The following is a 26,932-nucleotide window of genomic DNA, read 5'->3' on the forward strand; positions in this document are numbered from 1 at the left end:
TCCCTGTTGGTATCAGGAACTATATTTCTATAGCAAAGGAGTCAATGCAATTTTTAAAATAGCATCAAAGGAAAAACAAACCTACCCACACAGTTCCTGCTCTTGGAGCAGCAAAATAAGGTTTAAATCCTAGAAAACCAGCATCCAAATAGTGAATTCCACTGAGGCCAAACCTACAAGAAAAACATGTCATTGATCCAGCATGGATGTTTCCTTAACTATCATCATTTGTGGTGTAAACAAATAAATTGGCCCATTATTCTCAAGATTTACCTTCTAACAGGGTCTAACCGTAATTACTGCTTCCCCAAAAATAGTACACCTCAAAAAAATATCTATCAGCTCTTTGTGTCACAAACTTGGTAAACAAATGTTCAAACAAACAAATCATTAAACACTTGATTTTAATGCTCCTCCTGAAATAATACAAAAGTAATGAAAAGGTCCAATAATAGTGTGCTTAACATTAGATGGACCCCCAGTTTTTCATATTTAATAATCAGGGCAGGTAATTTAGAAGAATGAAGGTGGATCTCCATGAAACCTATCTAATGTTGAAAGGCCTAGTTCAGAATTTCTCAACTGGGGTTCCATCAGAGATTATGATTGATTGATCGATCAATTAAATAAATAAATAAACAAACAAACCGTTTTTTGAACTTTGCGCAAAGATAGAGAGGATGTGGACAGGATGATTTCAATAGTGGGGGAGTCTAGACAAGAGTACACAGCCTCAGAATAGAGGGACATCCATGTAGAATGGAGATGAGGAGGAATTTCTTTAGTCAGAGGGATTTATTGCTACAGACAGCTGTAAAGGCCAGGTCATTGGGTGTATTTAAAATGAAGGTTGATAGGTTCCTGATTAGTCACAAGCATTGAGAGGAAAAATGGATCAGCCACAATGAAGTCGCAGAGCAGACTTGTTGGGCCAAATTGCTTAATCCTGCTCCTAAACCTTTGGTCTTATGGTAATTTGGCGTGATATATCTCCAAATGTCTGGATTCATAGAATAGAGTATAATTTGCTGTTTAAACAAATCAATGGTCCTGAATGTAACAATCTAAGCCATTAATAAATAAACCATGATATGGTTTAGCATCTTTTTAGTGCACCTACTATAGCATAGCTTCTGATCAGTGAACTTATGATTAACAAACTTTTACACTGGTATTTGATCATACACATTATGGGAGACCAACAATTGCTCATGGAGTTCTATACTTACACTGATAATTCCAGCTCCCCTATCCTAATAGCAGGTTTAAAGACTTACTTTTAATGAACAAAAAGTCACTAAATGATAATTCCCATTAGTCCCAGTTCACGTGGCATTCACTGTATTGTGTATGCATTTCTTCAGCATATTATTTGGTCACTCTGGACCAAAGTGAGTATATTAGGGTAGTGAAAGTAAACAGTAAACCACAGCTGGTAATGGATCTTTGACATGAAGAATTAATTCAGCTTTACTTGCCGCAGATACTGCCTGTCTTATTGAGTATTCCTATCTTTTTCAACATTACTCTAAAAGTTAGAAGTATAATTCACTAGTAACATATGAGGGTGTTAATTTGCACTTTAATTACATGAATCGATTTGTAACCATAATTAAAACTTACGCTGCATAGCAATTTTCTTGTGCCACCATAACTCCGCACCAGGGCAATAACCACGCAACTTCAGTGTTTAAGTATCGCTTGATGTCATTGACAGGTTGGTACGTTCTCCTGAGATCCCAAAACTTGATTTTCCTGTCAGGGCTAGCTGTCACTAGAAAATTGCTTTTTGTAGACAATTGAGAGAAGATAAATGAAAATTAACTAACATGAATAAAAATACAAGTTTACACATTAATGACAATTAAATGACACTTTTTATTCACTTCATCAACAAAAAGCAAAACCTAGACTGTTAAATTTATCCACTTATTTTCATTCAACATAAATACTGCTAACAGATAATGCTTTGTGAATTAACCAGATAGCAATACAACATTTCTGAACTTAAAAAAAGAGCAAACTTCCTTCACATATAATGCCAAATCTTGTTACAAATCGACAGTTTAGTATTTCTATTGATATTGACTGCATTCAATCCCATTTTGACAAGTAAGAAAAAACACTTTTTGATTCTGAATTTATATTCTTAAATATTCCTCATAATACCTCATTCAGTTCCTGCAGAATCACTTATAAAACAAGATACAGTGACTTCACATACAGTAGATTCCAGTTAATTGGGTCACATCGGGACCAGTACATTTTGGCTCATTAAGCGGCTGCCCCAATTAGGCAAAGGTTCATGGAAATAGTTAAAAACATAAAAAAGCCAAGCTACCATTTAACTGAGTAATAAATTACATATCGCAGATTCCGGACTACAGAGCGCACCTGATTAAAAGCCGCACGCTCTAATTTTAGAAAGAAAATCAATTTTGTACTTGTACAAGCCGCACCGGATTTTAAGCCGCAGGTGTCCAAACGTTGTAATATGAGATATTTACACAGAAAGATATTACACGTGAGGATTTTTTAACTTTTAATTAAATCCGTATGGTAACATAAACAAATATATATTGCAAATGCTTTTTTTCGAACAGTGCCTGTAACACAGCTACTTTTAAATATACATATGTATCGGTAACACACAAATTACGTTGCGTATACTTTTTTACTGAACAGTGCATGAACAACATTCCAATATCTAACGACTGGTAAAAAAAAATATATATACTGCAGCCTACCAGGAAAAGTTATTGATTGCCTTCTTCATCTTCCTCCTGCGCACTAAAACCATCAAAGTCCTTCAGTGTCCGAATTGAATAAAACCTCAGGATCTCGTCACTCACTTCAGTCTCTTCGCTGTCGCTCTCACTTGAGCGCACGCGGTCCTCTTCATCACGCAGCAGTCCAGCCTTTCGAAACCCGCTGGTGATGGTGGAGGTTGTGACACCGCTCCACGCATTTAGGATCCACTGGCAGACTTGAGTTAAAGATGCTCTTCGCATGCGTCCTGTTTTGGTAAAGGATTTCTCGCCGCTCGTCATCCAAGCCTCCCACTCAACGTGCAGCGCTACTTTAAATGCCCGGTTCACGCTGATGTCCAGTGGCTGCAAATACTTCGTGGTGCCCCCAGGAATCACAGCTGGAATTGATGGCAGCTTTCACTGAACTTTCATTGTCAGCCGCTTAAAAAATCACCATCAGTGGAAACTTTAGTCCGGATGCTGTGCAGCTCAGAACACGAGTAAAATGCGTTCTCTCATGGCCACTTGTTTTCAGTGTGATGGACGAGTCACCTTTTTTATTAACAGTCCGAGTGAGAGGCAGGTCAAACGTCAAAGGTACTTCATCCACATTTATGATATCATCTGGCCCGATGGAATTCTCCGCTATCTTTGTTTGAGTGAATGTGCGGAAGTTAGCAAGTTGTTCCTCGTGGTCGGGAGGGAGCTGCTGACACAGAGTCGTGCGTACCCTGACGGACAGGCCTTTTCGTCTCATAAATCTAAAACATCACGATGACCCACCTCTAAAATCTTCGATTTTCATTTTGGTGGCGATTGCTTTAGCCTTCAGTCTGATCTGCACGGTGGAAACACCGCGGCCGCCTGCTCTCTGTGTGTTAACCCAGTCTTCAAGAAAGTTTTCAAGTTCGGGCTATCTGCTATGATTACCTCTGAAAGCTTTTGTCGTCTTTTTGCATTGACTCAGTTCTTCACGCTGGCGTCTCCACCGTCTCAACATCGATTTATTTATGCCAAGATTATGTGCAGCAGCTCGATTTCCTTCTTCAACCGCCAGATTGATCGCCTTTAACTTAAAAGCTGCATCATATGCTTTTCTTCGAGTGTTTTCCATGTTGATGAGGGTGAGTACAAATGACTGATTTACAATAATTTAATTGTGAAAGTGCGCTTGATTTATCGTACAATTTCATTGGACCTCTGTGAACTACTCATCAATTTTATTGGTCTACTGTTACGAGGCAAAATGTTTTTGGCGGCATGAAAAAAAAACATGCATTAGCCGCACCGTAGTATAGGCCGCAGTGTTCAAAGCGTGGGAAAAAAGTAGCGGCTTATAGTCCGGAATTTACTGTACTTAAATGAAATACAGAACAAATTATAACATTTATAGTACTGTAGCATTGTTAAAGTGTAGTTCCTAGTAATTTACTGTCAGAGGAATTCATCCAGTGTACGCTGCTATGTTCTTTTGATTGATTGTAAATGAACAGAATTTATACAGACACCTAGCGCACTTAATGTACTGCCTGCATACAAAGCTTATGGTTGCATCCTCCAAATCTTCATTTTCATTTTAACATTCAAGATGATCGTTGATACCTTCAAATTCTTCACCTAACTTGAAGTAGTGAAATTGTTTCACTTTCACTTCTGCTGGTTTTAGGATCTCCAAGCCTGAATGCTTGAAACTGCAGTGAGCAAACCTGCTCCAAATTGTCTTACTGCTAATTTTTCTACCAACTATGAGCGAGAAAATTCACTGCCTTTTGAAAACAAACACACGCAACGGACACTACTTAAAAACTGTTCACTCTAAGCACAGTGTAGTGTGTGGCTTTTAAAGACGTGCACACAACTGATGCCAAGTAGAAACTTTGGCAAGTCTTTTGTCCCTAATAAACAAAGGGAATTGTGGCTATTTTTTTGATTAGTTTTTGTTCTTTTAGAGTTGTCCCAAATAAATGGCGATCCCAATTAACCCTTGGCACAATTAACTGCAATCCACTATATATACTTTATGCTTAAGATGGTACTTCGGCATCAACATTGTTTGACCCAGCTTTTCTCACAAATAAGCTTTTAATTGAAAATAACAAAAAAGAATATTACTTGATATTTTATATTTATTTTTAAATTGATCAAACGACATCAATATACCTCCTTCAAAACAATCGCCTATATATTTAATCCCCTTTTGGAACCAGTTATGTATAAGTTTATTATCCATTGTAAAAGGAATAAGCCTATTTTGAATTAAAGTTCTTTTTGCTAGTAAAGATTTCTTTATCTCATCGTCCATATTTACCTTATTCCATAAATCAATCAAGTGTCTTAATATAGGAGATTCTTTTTTTTCCCGTATCCATTTAGATTCCCATTTATATATAAAATCTTCTGGTATGTTTTCTCCTATCTTATCTAATTCTATTCTAATCCATGCCGGTTTTTCTTCATCAAAAAAAGACGCAATAAATCTAAGTTGATTTGCTTTATAATAATTCTTAAAATTTGGAAGTTGTAACCCTCCTAAATCAAATTTACATGTCAATTTTTCCAATGATATTCTTGACATCTTTCCTTTCCAAAGAAATTTCCTTACATATTTATTCAGTTCTTGAAAAAACTTCTGAGGTAATTGTATTGGTAAAGTTTGAAATAAATATTGTAATCTAGGAAATATATTCATTTTTACAGCATTAACTCTACCTATTAATGTTATTGGTAACATCATCCATTTATCAAGATCCTCAGACAATTAAATTAAATTAGGAATTCATAAATCAAGACAAAAATGGGAATCTGGTTTGAATGTTAAAATTGATGGAAAAAATTGGTCAAGATTATGTTCTGATAGTATGAGAAATACAATAAATGTTTGACTTAGATTAACACAATATAATTTTTTACATCAATTATATATAACACCACAGAAAATAAATAGATTAAATTTGAATATGTCTGACCAATGTTTTCGATGTAATCAAGAAATTGGTACTTTTTTTACATTTTACTTGGTCTTGTTTTGAAATTCAACCATTTTGTATAAATCTAAGACTTTTATTGGAACAAATTACTGAAGTACAACTTCCACATTGTCCAGTATTATTTTTATTAGGAGACATTGAAGGGATAATACCGAAACTTAAATTGAATAAGTATCAGAGAAAATTTATAAAAATTGCATTGGCAGGAGCCCAAAAAGTTATCGCAGTTACTTGGAAATCTGATTTATATTTAACTATGGATCGTTGGAATAATGAAATACATAGTTGTATTCCACTTGAAAAAATTACATACAATCTAAGAAATGATTATGATATATTTTTGAAAATTTGGTTCCCATACTTACAAAAGATAGGATTAAATACATAGGTCCTTTGAAGATAAAATTATAAAGTAATTGGGGAAAGAAAAAAATAAATATTAAAATTATTTTGAACTCCATGGAGCATGTGGGGATCCTCCGATATACAGGCAATCTTTTTCTTCTTTCTTTCTTTCTTTTTTTCTTTAGATAAGGGTTGAGGGAGGGAGGGTTAATATTATTTTTCTTACTATTTTATCATCACATTTATTTTTGTAATTTTCTAAAATTTAATAAATAAATAATAAAAAAGATGGTACTTCTATTCAATCTATTCTACGACACTACTGAAATGTAGAGTCTTGAAATACAAATGTGAGCATTATAAAAATAGAAAAGGCAGATCTTTCTGAATAGTATACAGTTTGAGTTCCAGACCAACCACATTTAATCAATTTAAGCCCATTTATACAGTATCACTTGAGAAATTTGGAGACAAAGACCATACAAAATTCTATCATGAATCTTGAAATTAAGTTATTAAATGTTTTGGTTTGAACAATTTTAAAATAAAATGTATACTTGGATGAATGTGAGTGCTGGAAAAAGAGGCACGTGGGCACCAATTCCTTGGTGGAAACAAAGAATTAATTGCTGAACTATAGGGTACATAAACATCACCCCTACCACCCTGTCAAACTGATTGACAGTTTTCCACCCAAGGCTTATTAATTAGAGAACATTTTGTATTTTCTTGGTGACATCTCTTCCATTCTTTGATTTGAACAGTGTTTCTTGATCATTGCTGGAGGCAAGGTATGTTCCAAATAAGAACTTAAAAAAAGTAAAAGTTTTCAGCCCTTTCACTAAATCCTACTTTTACTAAGTTTCAAAATATTGCTATAAAGTTTTAATACCTCATTATTAGCAATTTTTTTTTAACAAAAGCAGAAGTAAATGCATTATTTACTTAATCTGACTTAAATAACCTAATACCAAGCTGCATTTTTCTTCATTAATGTTGGTATTTCACAACAATTCTGATACATAACAATGAAGGTGCAAGGATTGAACATTTCTAAATGAACCCTAGTTTGTCCTTGGAAACAGTAGATAATTTAATATAGATTGAATGACATATAGGGTTAGCTATGGAAACTGCTATTTATTAACAGTACAAGTTAGGCTATGTGAGCAATGAAGATAATGAACATGATAGTAAGTCCTTAACTTGTTCTATTTATTGCCAGCTTCAACATATTACATATTTTGAAACCAGTAATTTATAGCTGAACTAGCTAAGAATCAACTGGTCCCAAATTTGCTACCTAGTTGCAAATATAATACTGAAACAGAGAAATTAATTTCACAAACTGTTGATTAATGAATGATCTCTTATAGTACTTCGCACCATATTAAAGCCTGCAGAAATACAGAACATAGAATAGTACAGCACATTACAGGCCCTTCTGCCCACAATGTTGTGCTGACCCTCAAACCCTGCCTCCCATATAACCCCTCACCTTATATTCCTCCATATACCTATCTAGTAGTCTCTTAAACTTCACTAGTGTATCTGCCCCCACCACTGACTCAGGCAGTGCACCCCATGCATCAACTACTCTCTGAGCGAAAAACCTTCCTCTAATATCCCCCTTGAATTTCCCTCCCCTTACCTTAAAGCCATGTCCTCTTGTACTGAGCAGTGGTGCCCTGGGGAAGAGGCGCTGGCTGTCCACTCTATCTATTCCTCTTAATATCCTGTACACCTCTATCATGTCTCCTCTTATCCTCCTTCTCTCTAAAGAGTAAAGCCCTAGCTCCCTTAATCTCTGATCCTAATCCATACTCTCTAAACCAGGCAGCATCCTGGTAAATCTCTTCTGTACCCTTTCCAATGCTTCCACATCCTATAGTGAGGTGACCAGAACTGGACACAGTACTCCAAGTGTGGCCTAACCAGAGTTTTATAGAGCTACATCATTACCTTGCAACTCTTAAACTCTATCCCTCGACTTATGAAAGCTAACACCCCATAAGCTTTCTTAACTACCCTATCTTATCTGTGAGGCAACTTTCAGGGATCTGTGGACATGTACCCCCAGATCCCTCTGCTCCTCCACACTACCAAGTATCCTGCCATTTACTTTGTACTCTGCCTTGGAGTTTGTCCTTACAAAGTGTACCACATCACATTTCTCCGGGTTGAACTCCATCTGCCACTTCCCAGCCCACTTCTGCAACCTATCAATGTCCCTCTGCAATCTTCGAGAATCCTCTGCATTATCTCCAACACCACCAACCTTTGTGTCGTCTGCAAACTTGCCAACCCACCCTTCTACCCCCACATCCAGGTTGTTAATAAAAGTCACAAAAAGTAGAGGTCCCAGAACAGATCCTTGTGGGACACCACTAGTCACAACCCTCCAATCTGAATGTACTCCCTCCACCACGACCCTCTGCCTTCTGCAGGCAAGCCAATTCTGAATCCACCTGGCCAAACTTCTCTGGATCCCATGCCTTTTGACTTTCTGAATAAGCCTACCGTGTGGAACCTTGTCAAAAGCCTTACTAAAATCCATGTAGATCACATCCACTGCACTACCCTCATCATATATTCCATAACTACTTAAAAATAGATATTCAGGAGTACTGGTGTGAAGCATTAACAGTTTAATGCTGTGTGACACTTTTAACAACTTTAAACTTTTATTCAAACACTAGCAATGCAAACGTCAAGAAAATTCAAAGAAGCTAATTTGCAAGACAAATAATTCAGGAGCTTAGCTCAAATTTAAAGTTGGGGCATTAAAGATTTAAATTCTACTTAAAATATGGAGATTGCTAAAGTTGGAAGAAATTATTGTAAATTTATGTTATAGATTTATATACATGTACAATTAATATAGATTCAGGAGTTACCTACTGTATATGGTGACCATGAGGCATATACTGTACGAGTGAGACAGATCGGCTGGTTGAGTAGGCTCGCAACAACAACCTTGCACTCAACATCATTAAGACCAAGGAATTTCTCTGCCAATGTTACTATGTAACTGGGATGGGACAGTTGTGTAGTGGTTACCATAATGCTTTAAGTGCCAGCGACTACTGTTCATCTTTACAGACCACTGTATGTAAGGATGTTTTATGTTCTCCCTGTGACAACGTGGATTTTCTTTGGGTGCCTCCCACATTCCAAAGACATGTGGGACAATAGGTTAATTGATCACATGGATGTACTTGGGCAGCACTGGCTCAATGAGCCACAAGGTTCTGTTACCCTGCTGTATCGTCACATAAAATAAATAAAAAATTAGATAGTTCAGACGCCAAAGACTACCCTTAGTTTTCACGTCGTCTGCATGTTCTCTAAAATTGCCTTCTGCATTCACTTCCAAGTTATTAATGTATACAAAAAAATAGCAAGGGTTCCAAGCACCAAACCCTCAAGCAAAGCACTGAACAGGCTTTTCAGAGAAGCACTCCTCAACCACCTTCTGCCTCCTATCACAAAGCCAATTTTGGATCTAAATTTACAAACAGCCCTGGATTCATAAGACCAGTCTCCCAGTTGAAACCTGATTATAAGCATTACTGACGTCAATATGGACATAATCAGCAATATTATTCTCACCACCACACTTTATATTCTCAAAATAATTCAATGAAATAGGCATTCAGGGTAGTCCCTCTAAAGATCCATACTGACTATTCTTGCTTTTCTAAGTGCAGATTATATAACTTTTTCCCCAATAATCTCCCTACCACTGATCTTCAGCACACCAGCTCATGAGTCATATTTGGCTTATTCGTGCTTCTGTTCCTGAATAAAGTTACCACATCTACTATGCTCCATTCATCTGGTACCTCTTAAGTGGCCAGAGAAGATCTGAAAATTTCCTCAGAGTTATCTCCTCCCTCCATTTCTACAACAACCTGGAATTCAACTCATCAGGGAATTTATCCACCTTTAATCTTGCTGAGGCAGCTAATATCTTATTTTTCAGGTGAGCCAAAGGACTTGTTCATGTACAGTTTAAATATGCATGATCATAATTCCACTGTCCACCTCCTGAATTATTCAATAGTATTATTTCCATGTTAAATACAAATAAAACAGCATTAATTTCAGATCTCACTTACAACCTCAAATGCAGATTGCAACTTTGGCCCCTAATTTTCCTCAATTTTCATTAATTTGACTGTCAGCCTTTCACACCCCCTCTTCTTCTCTTAACTACTTATTTTAGAAATAATCCCCAACCCACATGTACCCCTCCAGCCCAAAACACAGACACACAAACACAAAAGAGTCCTGTAGAACCTCACCGATGTTGAGATCTCCAAACCTGCCACAAACTTTAACCTATGATATCCAGATTTTTTTAGATTTGCATGCTTTACCGTTCATCCTTAGGGAAGCAGTTGTCCCAGAACTCTAAACAACACACAAACACACACAAAATGCTGGAGAAACTCAGATGCTGCCTGGCCTGCTGAGTTCCTCCAACATTTTGTGTGTTGCTTGGACTTCCAGCATCTGCAGATCTTCTCTTGATTGTCCCTGAACTCTATTTTGCTTCTGATTGCCCCCCCCCCCCACATTTATGGCCTGTAGGCCAAACTGCAAATAGCTGCTCCCAACCCACTTCTTCCAGATTATTTTATTATATTAAAAACAGACTTGCCCAGTTCAGGAAGTTAACTTCCAAACAATCCTTGACCTTCTTTATATTCTTAAAACTTAACATTTACTGTCATCATTTCCAAAATGTTCTCCCAATGAAACTTGCTCCAGTATCTCAAAAGATCTCCTGGATGCACTCTAAAAAATTCCGCCCCTTCCAGTCTTTACATTAAGGTGATCCCAATTAATATTGGGGATTATAAGATACAATATAATTGTTACAGTATTATTTTAACAGTGGTTCCTTATGGTTGTTATAGCAGGGGATGGCAGGGGGATAAGCTCCGACTACCTATTAAATGCTCCCTATGATGTGTGACTCAAATAGCTTCTGACAACCAAGTCCATCTCCTTTCCTTCATGTGTGGCTTAGATAATAAAGCTGGTAGAACTGTTTCTACTGACAAGAGAAGGGCAAAAGCGGATCACTGGCATCTTAAAACCAGTCACTTTGGGCAGATGGGGCTCTTTGGTCGTGTTTGGCAGCTCACCCAGGAAAGGAAAACTCTGAACTCAACCTATGCTGCCTAGCAGCTATACCCACTCATGGGGAAGGCTTCAGAGTAAACCCTGAGGAAAACTCCAGAACTGGAGTTCCTAAGGCAGTCCTACATTGAGTTCTACATTGACTGACAACTCCTGAAACGTCACTGGTGCTGAACAGCATCAGTCTCTGCTGTTCCTTTGAATCCATCAGCTGCGTGGAGAGGGCAAGCCTGCTACATGGGCAACAGCTTGCTCTCTGACATGCATATCAATTAGACAGCTGGGACGCAACATACATGGTGGACGCCGACCAATAGAGGGTCTCATTTTAACTTTTCTTTCTGATTTGCTTACATAACTGTTTCTCTATCACTTGCTAATTACTTGGAGGTCTTTGAGACAGGGGTGGCAAACTGATGACTTCATTTTTGCTTCCAAGGTCTCACCATGTGGCCTTATTTGTAGAGCATTTAGGACAGCATCCCTCCTTGCTACAGTGATGGATGCCTTAACTAATATTGCAATGCCACCTCTTTTACATTCCAATCCCCACCTCCGTCCTAGCCCACCTGAAGACCCTGGAATGCTACGTACTTAGTCTTTCATCAAAGTTTCCATGAAGCTGGGGAAACAAATAAATATATATATTAAAGCTATTATGAACTCCATGGAGCATGTAGGGATCTTCCGATATCCAGGCATTCTTTCTTTTTTCTTCTCTTTCTACAGGGGTATGTTAGGGGGGAGGGGGGGGAATGGTTGAAAATTTTTTAAAATAATTTTTTTCCTTCTGTAACCTATTTGAAAATTCAATAAAAAAATTTATAAAAAAGTTTCCATGAAGCAACAATATATTTCCACACAATGACTATCACCCTTTGTTCAGCAACCTTATTTATCAGCATCCAGATACTAAAAAGAACTTGCATTACATTCCTTCCATGTGCCTGCAGCCTTGGCTTTCCTTCTATATTTGGCTGTTAATCACTCCCTGACATACCTTTCTCCCTGTAAAAGTAATTTCAATCCTCCACAACAGTTCTAGTAACACTATTGCTTCTTTTTCCAAGGACACTGACTCCCATCATGTCCAAGAACAATCTGCTTAATTTATACAGGTCCTACCTTTTCAATAATCTAAAAATATAACTTAACCCGCTTGCACCATCTCTTCAGTCACATTCATCTTACTTGTCGACCTACTCCTAATTCTGCACTGGTTAGCATTTGGCTCTGAAAGTAACAGAGATAAGTTCACAATCCTGAATTTAGCAAGCCGAGTAGTAGATACAAAAGCAAGTTGCAGAATCTCATCCCTAATTTTTGCTCTACTTATACCAATGTGAATTGAAACCTTTGATTGCAAGGTGGTACAAACAAAATGGTAAAGTCATTCAATGACATCCTTGACCCGAGGAAACAACACAGCATCCAGAATTTGTGACTAAGACCGTAAAAGCACCCATCTATTCCACTTACAACTGCCCCGGATATTGAGCAGCAGAGCCAACCATTAGAACTGTCTACATTTCCAGAGCAATATCCACATTCACCATTCGCAACATTTTCCAATAAACAGTAATGGAATGACTTGCATTCTAAGGCTTCCCCATCTTTTGCCTCCCTTCCTGGATCTGGTGTTCACTCATTCACTCTTTCTGCAATTCCTTAGCTTGAGCATGATCAGTTCTAAAAAATTGGTCATTAGTAAAACTCTCAGCTTCATGGATGCATCATAGTGCCTCTAGTTGATCCTCAAGCTCTGAAACACAGCATTCAAGCTGGTCAGAATGATGGCAATTCCTGCAGACATGGCCTTGCAGAATTTGAAAATCTGCTGGGAGTTCCCACATGTTGCAGGCCTGATAACACATAGGACTGAGTTCCCCTGTCATACCTTTAATTGAAGGAAGTCCTGTTTACTTTAAAGCCAGAAGATTTAAAACTAAGATGAGAATATTAAAAATCAAGATATCATAGAGGAATCAAGAGACAATGAAGTTGCTACCAGACAGACAACAGGTGGCCAGACTTGAATACAGGCAACAGAATTATTGAGGAGCTGAAGTTACAGCAAGTGCAATCACAAGAACATGGGACTAGTTGAGTGTTGAGGTAACAAAGGGATTCAATAAGGCATCAGAAGAATCTAGACTGACTCCTTTGTATTAATTAAAATTGATGAACTGGAAGATACAATGTCCATGAAATACCAAAGGTTTTTCCTGAGGTGGACAGAAGTGTATATATAGTAGCACAATTTCAAAGAAAATGAAGAAAATTCTAAGTGTTCTGGCCATTTTTTAACCCTGATCAACATTATGCATTTATTTAGAAGTTACAACCTGGTCTTTATGGCAGCTTGCTTCTGTGCAGATTGGCTGCTGCACTTCCTTTATTAAACACAAAGAATAGTGTACTGCTATAAAGCAGCTTGGGAAGTGTAAAACACCTTATCACTGAAAGGCTATGTATTCCCAAGTGGCAAATGAGATAAAGCAGAGTTGGTTGTATTGGACAATAAGACAGAGACATAAGGGGGTACAATGGACATGTATACATATTCAGAAATTCATACAGAGCAACAAGGCAGGTAGGATGGAAAATGGGTGAGAGGGATAGTAAAGTTGTACAAAATGGTCTTGAAAGAGTTTTGAAAAGTGAGCATTTCCTTTTAATTATTTCCCATCCTTTATTGCTGTTGAATGGAATAAATTTCTGTCAAATTATATACAGATCAGAATGGATGATGATGGCAGATTTCCTTCCTAAAAAGAACATTAGTAAACCAGGTGAAATTTTAAATATCAATCCAGTAATTTCAAGGATACCAGTGATGACACAACATTTTTCTTTCCAATTTAATTAATTGAAATGATGTTTCCCAGCTCCAATGATGGATTTAAATCCATCTCTTGAACAGGCCTCTGAATTAACAATCTAGTAACAGATCCACATACGAAAAAAGATTTAGTGCTTTCCCGGCATATATGATGATGAAATTCTTCTCAGGCTTCCAGCTGGGTACAGGTATTTATTATAACCAACACCTCAATGACAAACTCTGCCATCTTCATCAGGGATGATGCTTGGGCATGTCTAATCTGGTGGTATTAATACCTCTGAAGTCCATTCCTCCTGATTAGTTAGTCCTCATCCGATCAGGTTTCCTTTCTCCCACCTTGCTTACAATCGAATTCCAATTCTTACTTAGAGTGAGACCTTTGTCTTTGTTAAAATTCTTTTCCTCTAGTTTTATTTCAATGGCTTCCTTTACCAGGTGGTCCCAAAACCCATTGGTGCGGCACAGTAGTTTGTGCTGAAGTCAATCCTCAGGGCCATTGCGAATGCAATGTTCTGCTACCGACGATTTCTCCGGGTAACCCAAATGGATACATATCCTGTGCTTCTTGATGCGGATTTCCACCATGTGTCCCGTTTGGCTGATATACACTGCTCTGCATTCACAGGGAATCCTGTAAACGCCAGCCAACCTGAGTCCCAGGTCATTAAGCTGTGATTCGAGCTTTTTTTCATGTTTGTGGATGGTATTAATCCGGTGGAAACCTGCATCAGCAAGGATGGACTATGGAGATGGCAGAGTATGTTATTGAAATATCCAATATAATCGATACCTGGGAAGCCCAAGAAGAGTTAATTCGACATCCATTTATAATGAACTGATCCAAACAGGAACACAAAAAGTAGTATTTCAAGAGTTCGGATACAGATAAAACATGACTAGGATGATATCTCACTTAGAATGCATTAAGAATGATTTGAAATAAATGATCTACAAGTTGCCATGTAGCCAACTGGACAGGATATTCAGCAGAAACCCAAGTAAGCAGTGAAAAGGAGAATGTGGGACTCAGTGTACTGTTATGGGTGAATGGAATACTTGAAAGATCAAAAGAAAGTAAGAACAAGACTCAGGCTCAGCAAACATGCCCCATCATTTAATACGATCACGCTGGTCCATGCTGACCTCATCTCTTCTGAAAGATAAACACAATAAATTCTACAGATGCTGGAAGTCTAAAGCAACATATGTAAAATGCTGGAGGTACTCAGCAGATCAGGCAGCATCCATGGAAATGAACTAATAGTCAACATTTCCACCCAAGACCCTTCTTCAGGACTGGAAAGGAAGAGGGAAGATGCCAAAATAAAAAGGTTAGGTGAGGGGAAGAAGAATAGATAGAAGGTGATAGGTGATGGCAGGTGCGTAGAAAAGATAAAAAGCTGGAGATAAAGGAATCTGATAGGAGAGGAGAGTGGACCATAAGGAGAGGAAAGAAGAGGGGACGTGGGGGGAAGGCAACAGGCAGGTGAGAAGAGGTAAGGGGAAGAGAAGAGAAGAGGGGAGGGACTTTTTTTTTTAAAAAACATAAACCGGAAAGAGAATTTGATACTGAAATTGAGATTGGAGTCTACCCAGATGAAATGCAAATTGTTGTTTCTCCACTCTGAGGGTGGCCTCATTGAGGCACAAAAGGAGGCCGTGGACTGTCATGTCAGAATGGGAGTGGGAATTAAAATTAAAACATAGGGCCACTGGGAAGTTCTGTTTTTTGCAGATGGAACGGAAGTGCTCGATGAATGGTCCCCCAATTTACAACAAGTCTCACCAACGTAGTGGAGGCCATATCAGGGGTACTGGATGCAATAGACAACCCCAGCAGATTCACAGGTGAAGTGTTGCCTCACTTCAGACTGTTTAGGGCCCTGAATGGATGTGAGGGAGGTGCATAATGGGCAGGTGTAGCACTTAGACTGCTTGCATGGATAAATGCCATGATGGAGATTAGTGGGAAGGAACAAATGGGCAAGGGAATCACAAAGGAACTGATCCCTATAGAAAATTGAGAATTGGGGGAGAGTGGGAATGGTGGAGAAAGCTGCCAGAATTAACGAGATCACTTGGAAAATGTCTATTGTAAAACAGGCACGAGGTATCATTTAGAGTTTTAGCTTGAGGGGGAGAAAGGGATCCAAATGGTCAATGTGGAACAGCTGAGAAAATAATTAATGGGATGTGGGTTAGCAAGGTCAGCTGAGAATAGTGGTTTTACACACGGTCCTATTCTGTATGAGTTCACTTGGGAGATGGATAGGCACATATATTTTTAAGATTAAAAAATAGATGTGGGTTCTTAATACTGAGCTGAAGGAATCTTTGGCTCATTAATTAGTTGATATTGAATTTGGCTTCAGTTACCGTAACAACAAATTTAGAACTAAAATTGGCAGGAGTAAGGTAGAACCAAGTTCTATGAACTTAACTGTCAAGCTAAATCTAACGGTGTAAGACACAGCATCAAGAGAGAAGCAGAAAACACTAAAAGGTGAAGGAGTGCAGTTTCTAAACCTTCTCACTAGTAACTGGGTGATCATATATACAAGACACTAGCTGGCTTGTATACCAGTGAATGCAGAGTTTGCCGACATAAAGCAGGAGTTTGCATTAAATTGAAGAATATGGACTAAAATTCAGAGGCAGATGGTTTTTGCAATCCGTAAAAGTAGGACAGCACCAGCTGCAGCTGCGCTGGTGAGAAATGTACATAATGAGTGGTGAGATTGAGGGAAAAAAGGATTCAATCTGCTGTTTGTTTTTGGTGCATGCATTACAGAATCTGGCTCAGAATGTGACAAATTCTACAAATGCTAATTATTCATGGCTCAGATCACAAGGAGAGAAAATGTGACAAAATTATTTTACTCTCTAAACATTCCCTCTTTCCACAGACCACCTGGAAATTGCATATTGCAATTAAAATATTGCCAATAATTTGGCAGAATACTTCTAGCATTTTCTACTTTTGTTTCAGATTCCCAGCATCTGCAGTATATTATTTTGTCAATTAATTTGATTTATTGCCTTATGCAACCTATTTAAAATGATATTTGGAAAAATACAACTGTGTTTTGTTTTCATTTTATTTTGTATACCAGTTATGTGAAAAATTGAATTTCTACCAAATTTCCGTATCTACCTCATGCTTTCCTCACTGGGTAATGCCACATGTAGAGTTAAGCTCTTTCTCCCGTCCTGACAATATGTCTTGAAAAATTATTATCCCCAAATTTATTCTGCCATAGATTAAGTTAAAAGAATGCTGTTTAGCTTCAGGAGAACTGTTGAAGTAAATGTCTTATTTAATGCAGTCTAACAATTAGTTCCAGGAACCCATATTGCAATGGAATCTTAATTTACAATCCCATGTCTCTTCTAACTGTAGTTGATTTCCCACATTATTGTCTTTGTTTAAGAACTTACCTGTGGGCTTTACTCCAAGCAATAGCTTTGACTGCATGATCATGTGCAACAAAGGAATGGAAGGGATAGATTTTCAAACTTCCGTCACCTTGCTGGACTCGCAACAGTAATGATTTTGAATTCAGATTCCAGAGAGCAACTGTACCTATTTAATGAAACGAATATTAAAAAAAATGCACATTCTAATATCAGTTTACTTAAATTCATTATATAGTTGAAAGTCAATACATAATTACTTTTTATGCACTCTTCTTAACAAGTTACAGAGTTATTATGGTCCATAATAAGGAATTAACTTGAATCACACTATTGCATGAAGGTACTAAGACAAAGACATGCGAGATCTTGGCCATGCAGCATTTCTTTAAGGCTTATATCATTGTGTAACAGTAGATAAACCTGAACATAATTGTATGGTAGGCATATACAATTCAGACTGAATTTTATAAAATTAGCAGCCTTTCATGGATGAATAGAAGAACTAAGGGCAGAATCAAATGGAAATTTAACAAATATTACCCTCATATAATAGCTACTGCAAGGTGCAGTGTGACACAGGAACTGAATTATGGCAATATCAATTTGATTTCTTCCTTGGGCTTAATGCATAGTTTGCAATCAAGAGCTCTGCAGCTTTAAGACCTCCTTTTGCGTTCATATACAATAAACTTAAAAAGTTGTTAAAAATGCCAAGATTTAATTTGGATCATGATAGGAAATGGGAAAAGTAGTTTATGGGGGAAATTTCAAAGGTCCTAGATGTTGTCCTGGCTAATATAAACCTACTCCATGAGTTCATTTTTCATATATTCATGTACCGATTTAGAAGGCCCTATTGAATCAGCTTCTACTACCACTCTTGGCAGTGCATTTCAGGTATGCATCATTTTCTATGTAAAAAGCCTACCTCTACCATCTCTCCTAAACTTTCCTCCACTCACCGTAAATGGCCAGTGTCACCCCGGGAGTAAGGTGTTGGGTGCCTATTCTATCTATGCCTCTCATAATTTTATATGCCTCTAACAAGTCACTTCACAACCTCCATCACTCCATAGAGGAAAGCACTTGCTCTCTCAACCTTTCCTCAAAAAAGCAGGCAGCATCCTTGTACACCTCCTTTGCACCCTCTAGAAAGCTCCTATATCCTCTTATAATAAAATGATCAGAACTGAGCACAATAAACCAAGTGTGGTCAAACCAGAGTTTTAAAGCTGCAACATTACCTCATGGCTCTTGAACTTAGTGCCCTAACTAATGAACACCAGCACATCATGCACCTTCTTAACCATGTTATCAACTCATTCAGTAACTTTGAGGATCTATGGACTTGGATCCCAAGATCTTTGTGTTCTTTCATATTGCCAAGAATTCTGCCATTAATGATATAGTTCAATCTTCTGAAGTGTATCACTTCACATTTTTCTGACCAACTGTGTATCCTGTCCAAATCCCGTTGCAACCTTCTATAACCTCCCATGCTATCCTTTGTGCCATCTGCAAACTTCCTAACCCACTCCTCCACGAAATCATTGATACTTAAAAAAAAAATCACAAAAACCAAGGGTCCCAGAACAGATTCCTGCAGAACACTGCTACAGTCATGAACCGCCAGGTAGAATATGTTCCATTTACTACTATCTTCTGCTTTCCGTTGGCAAGACATTTCTGAATCCATGCAGCCAAATTTCCAAGGATCCCATACTTCATGACTCTCTGGATATGCTTAAAATGGGGAATCTTGGTTAATGCCTTACTAAAATCCATATGCATAACATCCATCACTCTAGCTTAACTGATTTGCTTTGTCACCTACTTGAAAAACTCAATTAGGCTTCTAAGGTACGACCTGATTCTCCAAATGCTCATAAATCCAGTCCCTGAGAATCCTCTCCAATAGTTTGCCCACCATTCGCGCAAGACTCGCTGGTCCATAAATTCCCAAGGTTGTGCCTATTACTTTTCTTGAAGAACATTTTCCATCCTCCAATCCCTCCTATAGCCACAGAGGACACAAAGATAATTGCCAATGTCCCAGAAATCTCTTTCCTCACTTTTCATAACAACCTGGGATATATCCCATCTCGCCCCAGGGACTTACCCATCTTAATGTTTTTCCAGAATCCCAACACTGCTTTTTTAACCTCAGCATGCTTCAACACATTAGTCTGCTCCAAGCTGATCTCACATTTGTCAAAGTCTCTCTTCCTGGTGAACAATGAAGTATTCATTAGGGACTTTCCCTACTTCCTCCTCTATCTGTGGACCTGCCCTCATTCTAGTCATTATCCTGTTCTTCACGTACAGTACATAATCAAACACCTTGGGATTTTCCTTAATCTGACTTAACAAAGCCTTCTCATGTCCTCTTCTATCTTTCTTAAGAACCTTCCCTGATTTTTGCTTCCTAAACCTCAAGTATGCTTCCTTCTTCCTCTTGACTAAATGGTCCACCTGTCTTGTCCAACCATGGTTCCTTTACTGTTACATCCTTTCCCTGTCTCAGTGGGACAAACCTATCCAAACCCCATGCAAGTATTCCCTAAACAATCTTCGCATTTCTGCTGTGAATTTTCATGAGAACATCTGTTCCCAATTTACACTCTCAAGTTCCTGCCTATTATCATTGTAATTAGCTCTCCCAATTAAATGCTTTCTCATATCATCTGCTCCTATCCTTGTGTACAGCTATGGTAAAGATTGTTGTGGTTCCTATCTCTGAAACGTACACCTACTGAGAGGTGTGAAACCTGACAAGGTTCATTGCTTTGTACTAGGTCCAGTATAGTCTCTCCTCTGGTCAGCCTGCTCATATAGTGTCAGGAATTCTTGCTGGACACAGTAACAAATTCTGCCCCATCAAAACTTTCTGCATGAAGGAGGTGACAATCAATATTAGGGAATTTTAAGTCATCCATTAAAAACTTATTTCTGCACCTTTCCAAAATTTGCCTATTTATTTGCCCGTGTCCTGGTGGCTATTGAGATGCCTATAAAATAAGTGGATTTCCATTAATTGGGCCATTGGTTAATCGGGGCAGCGGTTATGTGGGATAACCCTAAAAGAACAAAAATTCAATTTGAAAAAATAACTAGGATTCCCTTTGTTTAATTGGAACACTATTCTACTTAATTAGAACAGTTCCTAACTAGTGTCAGTTGTGTGCCCTTGTGTGGACATTAGATGCTACACCATGCTTACAGCAAACAGTTTTTATATGGCGTTGGTTACATATGATTGTGTACTGTTTTCAATTTGGGCTGACAGATGCTAATTCAAAAGGCAGTGAAGATTTGGAGGACACAATTGTCAAAATCATTGTTTGAAACACCATTATGAAGACGAGGAGAGTGATGACACATCTGAACTTGAGCTAGTCACTACACAGGATACTGGATTATGATATTACTTTATGCAGGAAGGCAATGGAGGCAGTCCATTATCTGGCTTAGGTGTCTGTGTGGATCTTGCTTACTTACAGTCAAAAAAACACATCAATGTACATTAGATTAATTCCTCCGTCAATAACTAGTAGGAACTAATAGTTTTATAGTACTGCAGTAGTATTGGCAGTGTTCTAATTTGTTCTGCATTTCATTCTACTAATTTAGTTGTCAGGAATTAGATGTTTTAAAAGGGATGGGGAGGAAAGTAGAAGAGATGAAGGAGTGGCAGTGCTAATTAGGAATAGTATCACAGCTGCAGAAACAGGGTGTTGTGGAGGGATCATCTCAGAGTTAGTGTGGGTGGAAGTCAGAAGCAGGAAAGGAACAATCACCCTGTTGGGAATACAGTGGATTCCAGTTAATTGGGATATATGCAGACCACTATATTTTGGCCCAATTCAACTCAGACTCAGACTACTTTGTCTTTTTTTATAGCTTTTTAACTATCTTCATGTAACTTGAGCTAATTGGGGTGGCAGTTGAATTGGGCCAAAATATAGTGGTCTGCATATATCCCAATTAACTGGAATCCACTGTATTCCCAACAGGGTGATTGTTCCTTTCCTGCTTCTGACTTCCACCCACACTAACTCTGAGATGATCCCTCCACAACACCCTGTTTCTGCAGCTGTGATACTATTCCTAATTAGCACTGCCACTCCTTCATCTCTTCTACTTTCCTCCCCATCCCTTTTAAAACATCTAATTCCTGACAACTAAATTAGTAGAATTGAGATAAGAATCAGATTTAATATCACTGGCATACATTGTGAAATTTGTTAACTTAGTGATATCAGTACAATGCAATACATAACATACATTAAAAATAAACAAATCAATTGAGATATACACACATATATACATATACATACACATACAAGACCATAAGACATAGAAGTAGAATTAGGCCATCTGGCCCATTGAGTCTGCTCCACCATTCAGTCATATCTAATCCTTCTTTTCTATCTCCTCCTCAACCCCAGTTCCCTGCCTTCTCCCCATAACCTTTGATGTCATGTACAATCGAACCCAACAACCTGACCTCCACAGCTGCATGTGGCATCAAATTCCACAAACTCACCATCCTTTGACTATAGAAATTACTCCTCATCTGTTTTGAGAGGGAGCCCCTCTATCCTGAGGCTGTGCCCTCTTGTCCTAGGCTCTCCCATCATGGGAGACATCCTTTCCACATCTATTCCATCTAGGTCTTTCAACATTCAAAAGGTTTCAATGAGACTCCCCCCCCCCCCCCCCCACCCCACCATCCTTCTGAACTCCAGCAAGTACAGACCCAGAGCCATCAAACACTCCTCATATAATAACCCTTTCATTCCTGGAATCATCCTTGTGAACCTCCTCTGGACCCTTTCCAATGCTAGCACACCTTTTTTAAGATGAGGGGCCCAAAATTGTTCACAATACTCCAGGTGAGGCCTCATCTGTGCCTTATACAGCCTCAGCATCACATCCTTGCTCTTGTATTCTAGACCATTTGAAATGAATGCCAACATGGCATTTGCCTTCCTCACCACTGACTTCAAGATGTTCTGAAGGACATCCCAAGTCCTTCTGCATCTCAGATTCCTGGATTTTCCCCCCATTTAGAAAATAGTCCGCACATTTATTTTTACTACCAAAGTGCATGACTTAAACATACACACATGTATATAATGGTTAAATTAAAAATAGTGCAAAAACAGAAATGATAAAAGTGAGGTACTGTCTATGGGTTTAACATCCAGACGGCACAGGGGAAGAAGCTGTTCCTGAATTGCCACGTGCATGCCTTTAAGCTCTTGCATGATAACAATGAGCAGAGCGTATGACCTGGGTGATGGAACTCCTTAATAATGGACACCACTTTTCTCAGGCACCGCTCCTTGAAGATGTCTTGGATACTATAGAGGCAAGTACCCATGATGGAGCTGAAATTTTACAACTTTCTGTAGCTTCTTTTGGAGCTGTACAGTAGCTCTCCAAGGTACGTCTATAGAAGTTTTTGAGTCTTTTAGATGACAAACCAAATCTCTTCAAACTCCTAATGAAATATAAACCGCTGTCTTGCCTCCTTTATAGCTGCATTGGTATATTGGGACCAGGTTAGACCCTCAGAGATCTTGACACTGAAGATTTTGAAATTGCTCACACTCTCCATTTCTGATCCCCCTTTAAGGATTGGTTCATGTTCCCTTGTCCTACCCATTGAGAAATTCACAATGGTCTTACTGACATTGAGTGCAAGGTTGTTGCTATGACACCACTCATCTAGCTGGTATATCTTGCTCCCGTATGCACTCATCTCCATCTGAAATTCTACCAACAATGGTTGTATCATCCACAAATTTATAGATATGCAAGAAAGTAAAGATGAAAGACGAATTTCTAGGAAACTGCGAGGTTGCAGGGGCTTGAAAAGCAAAATGTGTTGAGAATTTTAAATCTGAGGCAATGGTGATCTGGGATTTATAGGTCAGCAAGTAAAGTAATGCTGCCAAATAAGACTTGATATTTATATGATATATATCTGATCGTTATGTACAGCATCAAAGTTTAGGCAACTGATACAAAGGCGATCTGGAGAGCACAGCAATAGCCAAATCTAGAATTTCATTTCCTTTGACAAGGTGGTGACTGGCAAAGGCAGCATTCATTTTAAAATTCAAATTCAATTTCAAATTCTTCATGCTGTGACATGATGCTGTCACCAAACAAGAAACAGTTCACCATGACGCAGTTCAAACTGCAGACGGGGATTTCAGTCAGGCTTGTCTTTAAAAATCCCTACCCATTTACCATCAGTGTACAAACTGTAGCACCAGATGTCCCAACATACTAAACCACTGTTATAAGGAATGCCTGTTTCATACCCAGACTGCACTTTGGGAAATTTGACCCTCTGGCTGTCCTAACTGTATACAGGCAGTAGCTAAAGAGCAAGTTTCCAGATTATTACAACAAAAAGATGGTCATGGGAGGCAGAGAAGCGAGTGGTTGCTGGATTGCCTCAAGTCGATGAACTGAGCCATGTTCAAGGACACATCTGGGGACCATTGTTGTCACAGACTTTACAAAAACAGTTGCAGACAAGTGCGTCCCTAGAAAATCATTCAGTCCTTCCCAAGCAGAAGCCTTGGATGAATCATGAGATCCACGATCTGCTAAAGGCCAGATCAGAGGCATTCATGTCTGGCAACCAAGTAAATTACAAGCGGTCAGGCAGGCATGACCTACAGGAAACTATCTCATGTGCGAATTGGCAATTCTGGACTAAATATGAATCAATGAAGGATGCTCAACAGCAAAGGCAGGGCTTGAATGCTATCACCTCTTATAAAGCAAAATCAAGCGATACAGGTGACAACAGGGCTTTTGCTTCCAAACTCAATACCTATGCTCACTTTGACCGTCAAAATATGGAGGAACCATCATGAATTCCCACAGCTTCAAGACCTTGGCCTCATTACGTCTTTGTGCAATTGGATCCTCAATTTACTCACTTGCAGACCCCAGTCAGCTGCAATTAGCAATCTTGTGATTTCAGTCTCTGAGGCAGATACAAGTGCATCCTTTGGAAAGGTGAACCCATTGAAAGCATCTAGCCCAAATGGGGGTGACTTGGCTGAGTACTAAAGTCCCGTGCTGAAGTGTTTACTGAGATCTTTAACCTCTTGCTTCGGCAGTCTGAAGTACCCATTTGCTTTAAGCAGGCTTCAGTTATACTGATGTGTAATCAGCCTCAATGACCATCAGCCAGTACTACTCACATCCACTGTGATGAAGTATTTTGAGAGGTTGGTGATGAAACATCACCTGCCTGAGAAGTGATTTGGATCTGCTCCTATTTGCCTACTGGCACAGCATGTTCACAGATGTCATTTCTTTGGTTCTTTACTCAACCTTGGAACAACTGGACAGCAAAGGTGCATACATCAGAATGCTCTTTATCGACTACAGCTCGGCACTCAATACTATCCTCCCCTCAAATTTAATCAATAAGCTTCAAGACCTTGGGCTCATTACCTCCTTGTGCAATTGGATCTTTAATTTACACATTTGCAGACCCTAGTCTGTTGCAATTGGCAACAATATCTCCTTCACAATGTCCATCAGCACAGGTGCACCACAAGACTGTGTGCTTAGCCCCCTGCACCACTCACTTTACAGTTATGACCGTGTGGCTGAGCACAGCTCAAATGCCATATTCAAGTTTGTTGATAATACCATTGTGTAGGCCGAATGAAAGGTGGTGATGAATCAACATATAGTATACAGAGACTGAAAATCCTGCTGAGTGGTCGTACAACAACTTCTTACTCAATATCAGTATTACCAAGGAGATGGTTATTGAATTCAAGAGGAAGAAACTGGAAGTCCATGAGCCAGTCCTTATTAGGGGATCAGAGGCGCAGAGGGTCAGCAACTTTAAATTCTTTGGTGTTATCATTTCAGAGGACCTGTCCTGGCCTAGCATTCAAGTGCAATTATGGAAAAAACACGGCAGTGCCTCAACTTAGGAGTTTGCATAACATCCATAACTTTGACTAACTTCTGTAGATGCATGATGGAGAGTATTTTGAATGGCTGCATCACAGCTCAGTAGTGGGTGCGCTTTGTTTTTGGAGGGGCGGGATCGTTGCTTGCTGCTGTTTACATGCGGGGGGAAGCTGGGGGGGGTACTTTGGGGTTCTCACATTTAACAGTCGTTCATTCCTTGGGGCACTCTGTTTTCGTGGATGGTTGTGAAGAAAAACATTTCAGGATGTATATTGTATACATTTATCTGACATTAAATTGGGCCTTTGAACCTTTAAGTATTCTCTCCCAGAGGGGGGGTGGAATCTGGAAACACTGTGGGGTCCTGAAGACAGGTCTTTTCAAAACATTTATGATTTTTTAACACGAATCCTTTAATCCCCAAGCATAGGAAGATAGAGATGAAGTGCTGGTAGGTGGGATTAGTATAGATGGATGCTAGATGTTCAGCATGGACATGGTGTTGTATGACTATCTGCCCAAATTCTGCTGCTTAATGCATATTTCTCAATTATTTCTTCTGAGGTAACTGACAATGCAAGTGTAACACACTGTAAGGTTTCACTGCTAATGTAATGGTTTCTCTGTAGTGTTCCACTGCTAAGGAAATGGTGTCTCTGTAGCAGCAATATTTGGGTTATGACTAGAGATAATGGGGTATGCTAGCCAATGAGCAGGACATTGTTCTTTCTTGTGTGTCTGAGAGCTGGGAATTTGCAGTCTTTTGTTGGGGAGAGATGTGGAGAGAAGACATGAACGGAGAGTGTTGGTAGACCTCAGTCGGAGTGGACTTGGAGCAAGATTCTGAAGGTCAGCGACGATCGGAGGAGGTCGATGGTGGACAAATAGCCTTATCAGTGAGCTCCAACCTTGCTAATTAGACAGTTTCATGAGAATGGGCCCATTTTCTTTTTTGTTTTCTTTACTAACCATATAGTCAAATTAAGAATGATAAAGCTCAATCGTTTAATCGCATATTGTGTTCTGTTGGTCATTTTGTGGTACTGATTTGTAATGGGACACATCATGCAGCATCCAGTTTGGCCAGGCTGTGGGGCGAGGGATCATCAAGCCGCTAGCTGAAGCAAGAGTTACAAAAGCTAATCTATAAATTTAGGACTAGAACTTTCAACTAGAAAGCTTTAAGATGTTCTCTTTTTGGACTGCTAGGTTAATGATCATAATTCCTAAAGGCTTTAGAAGGAAATAACATTGCATAGTCTGTATAGTTTAAATATTAAATGTTGCTTTTTCTTTGGGTTAATGGTAATAAAAACAATGAATTAAAAACTGAAGATAAAAGTGATTTTAGATGGTATGCTTCAGAGTCAAAAGAAGCATTCTTTTAGACTTGGCCATCACAAAATTTGGTCTTTAAAAAGCAGTCACTGTACATGAAAATATTGGTATGAATCTAACCATGCAATATGCCTTGC

General features: G+C 38.8%; 1 protein-coding gene across 1 annotated transcript in view; it reads right to left on the minus strand.

Annotated features, from left to right (window-relative positions):
• Positions 1-26,932, minus strand: part of gtf3c2 (general transcription factor IIIC, polypeptide 2, beta) — a 118,774-nt gene that overhangs the window by 44,982 nt on the left and 46,860 nt on the right. Inside the window, exons 12-14 of the mRNA XM_059981684.1 lie at positions 17,517-17,661; positions 1,624-1,785; positions 86-173 (exon numbers count right to left, since the gene is read on the minus strand). Of these exons, the coding sequence (XP_059837667.1) occupies positions 86-173; positions 1,624-1,785; positions 17,517-17,661 (395 nt within the window). The remainder of the gene's footprint in view (positions 1-85; positions 174-1,623; positions 1,786-17,516; positions 17,662-26,932) is intronic.

Source organism: Hypanus sabinus, chromosome 10 (assembly GCF_030144855.1).
Source record: "Hypanus sabinus isolate sHypSab1 chromosome 10, sHypSab1.hap1, whole genome shotgun sequence".
NCBI classification, from domain to species: Eukaryota; Metazoa; Chordata; class Chondrichthyes; order Myliobatiformes; family Dasyatidae; genus Hypanus; species Hypanus sabinus.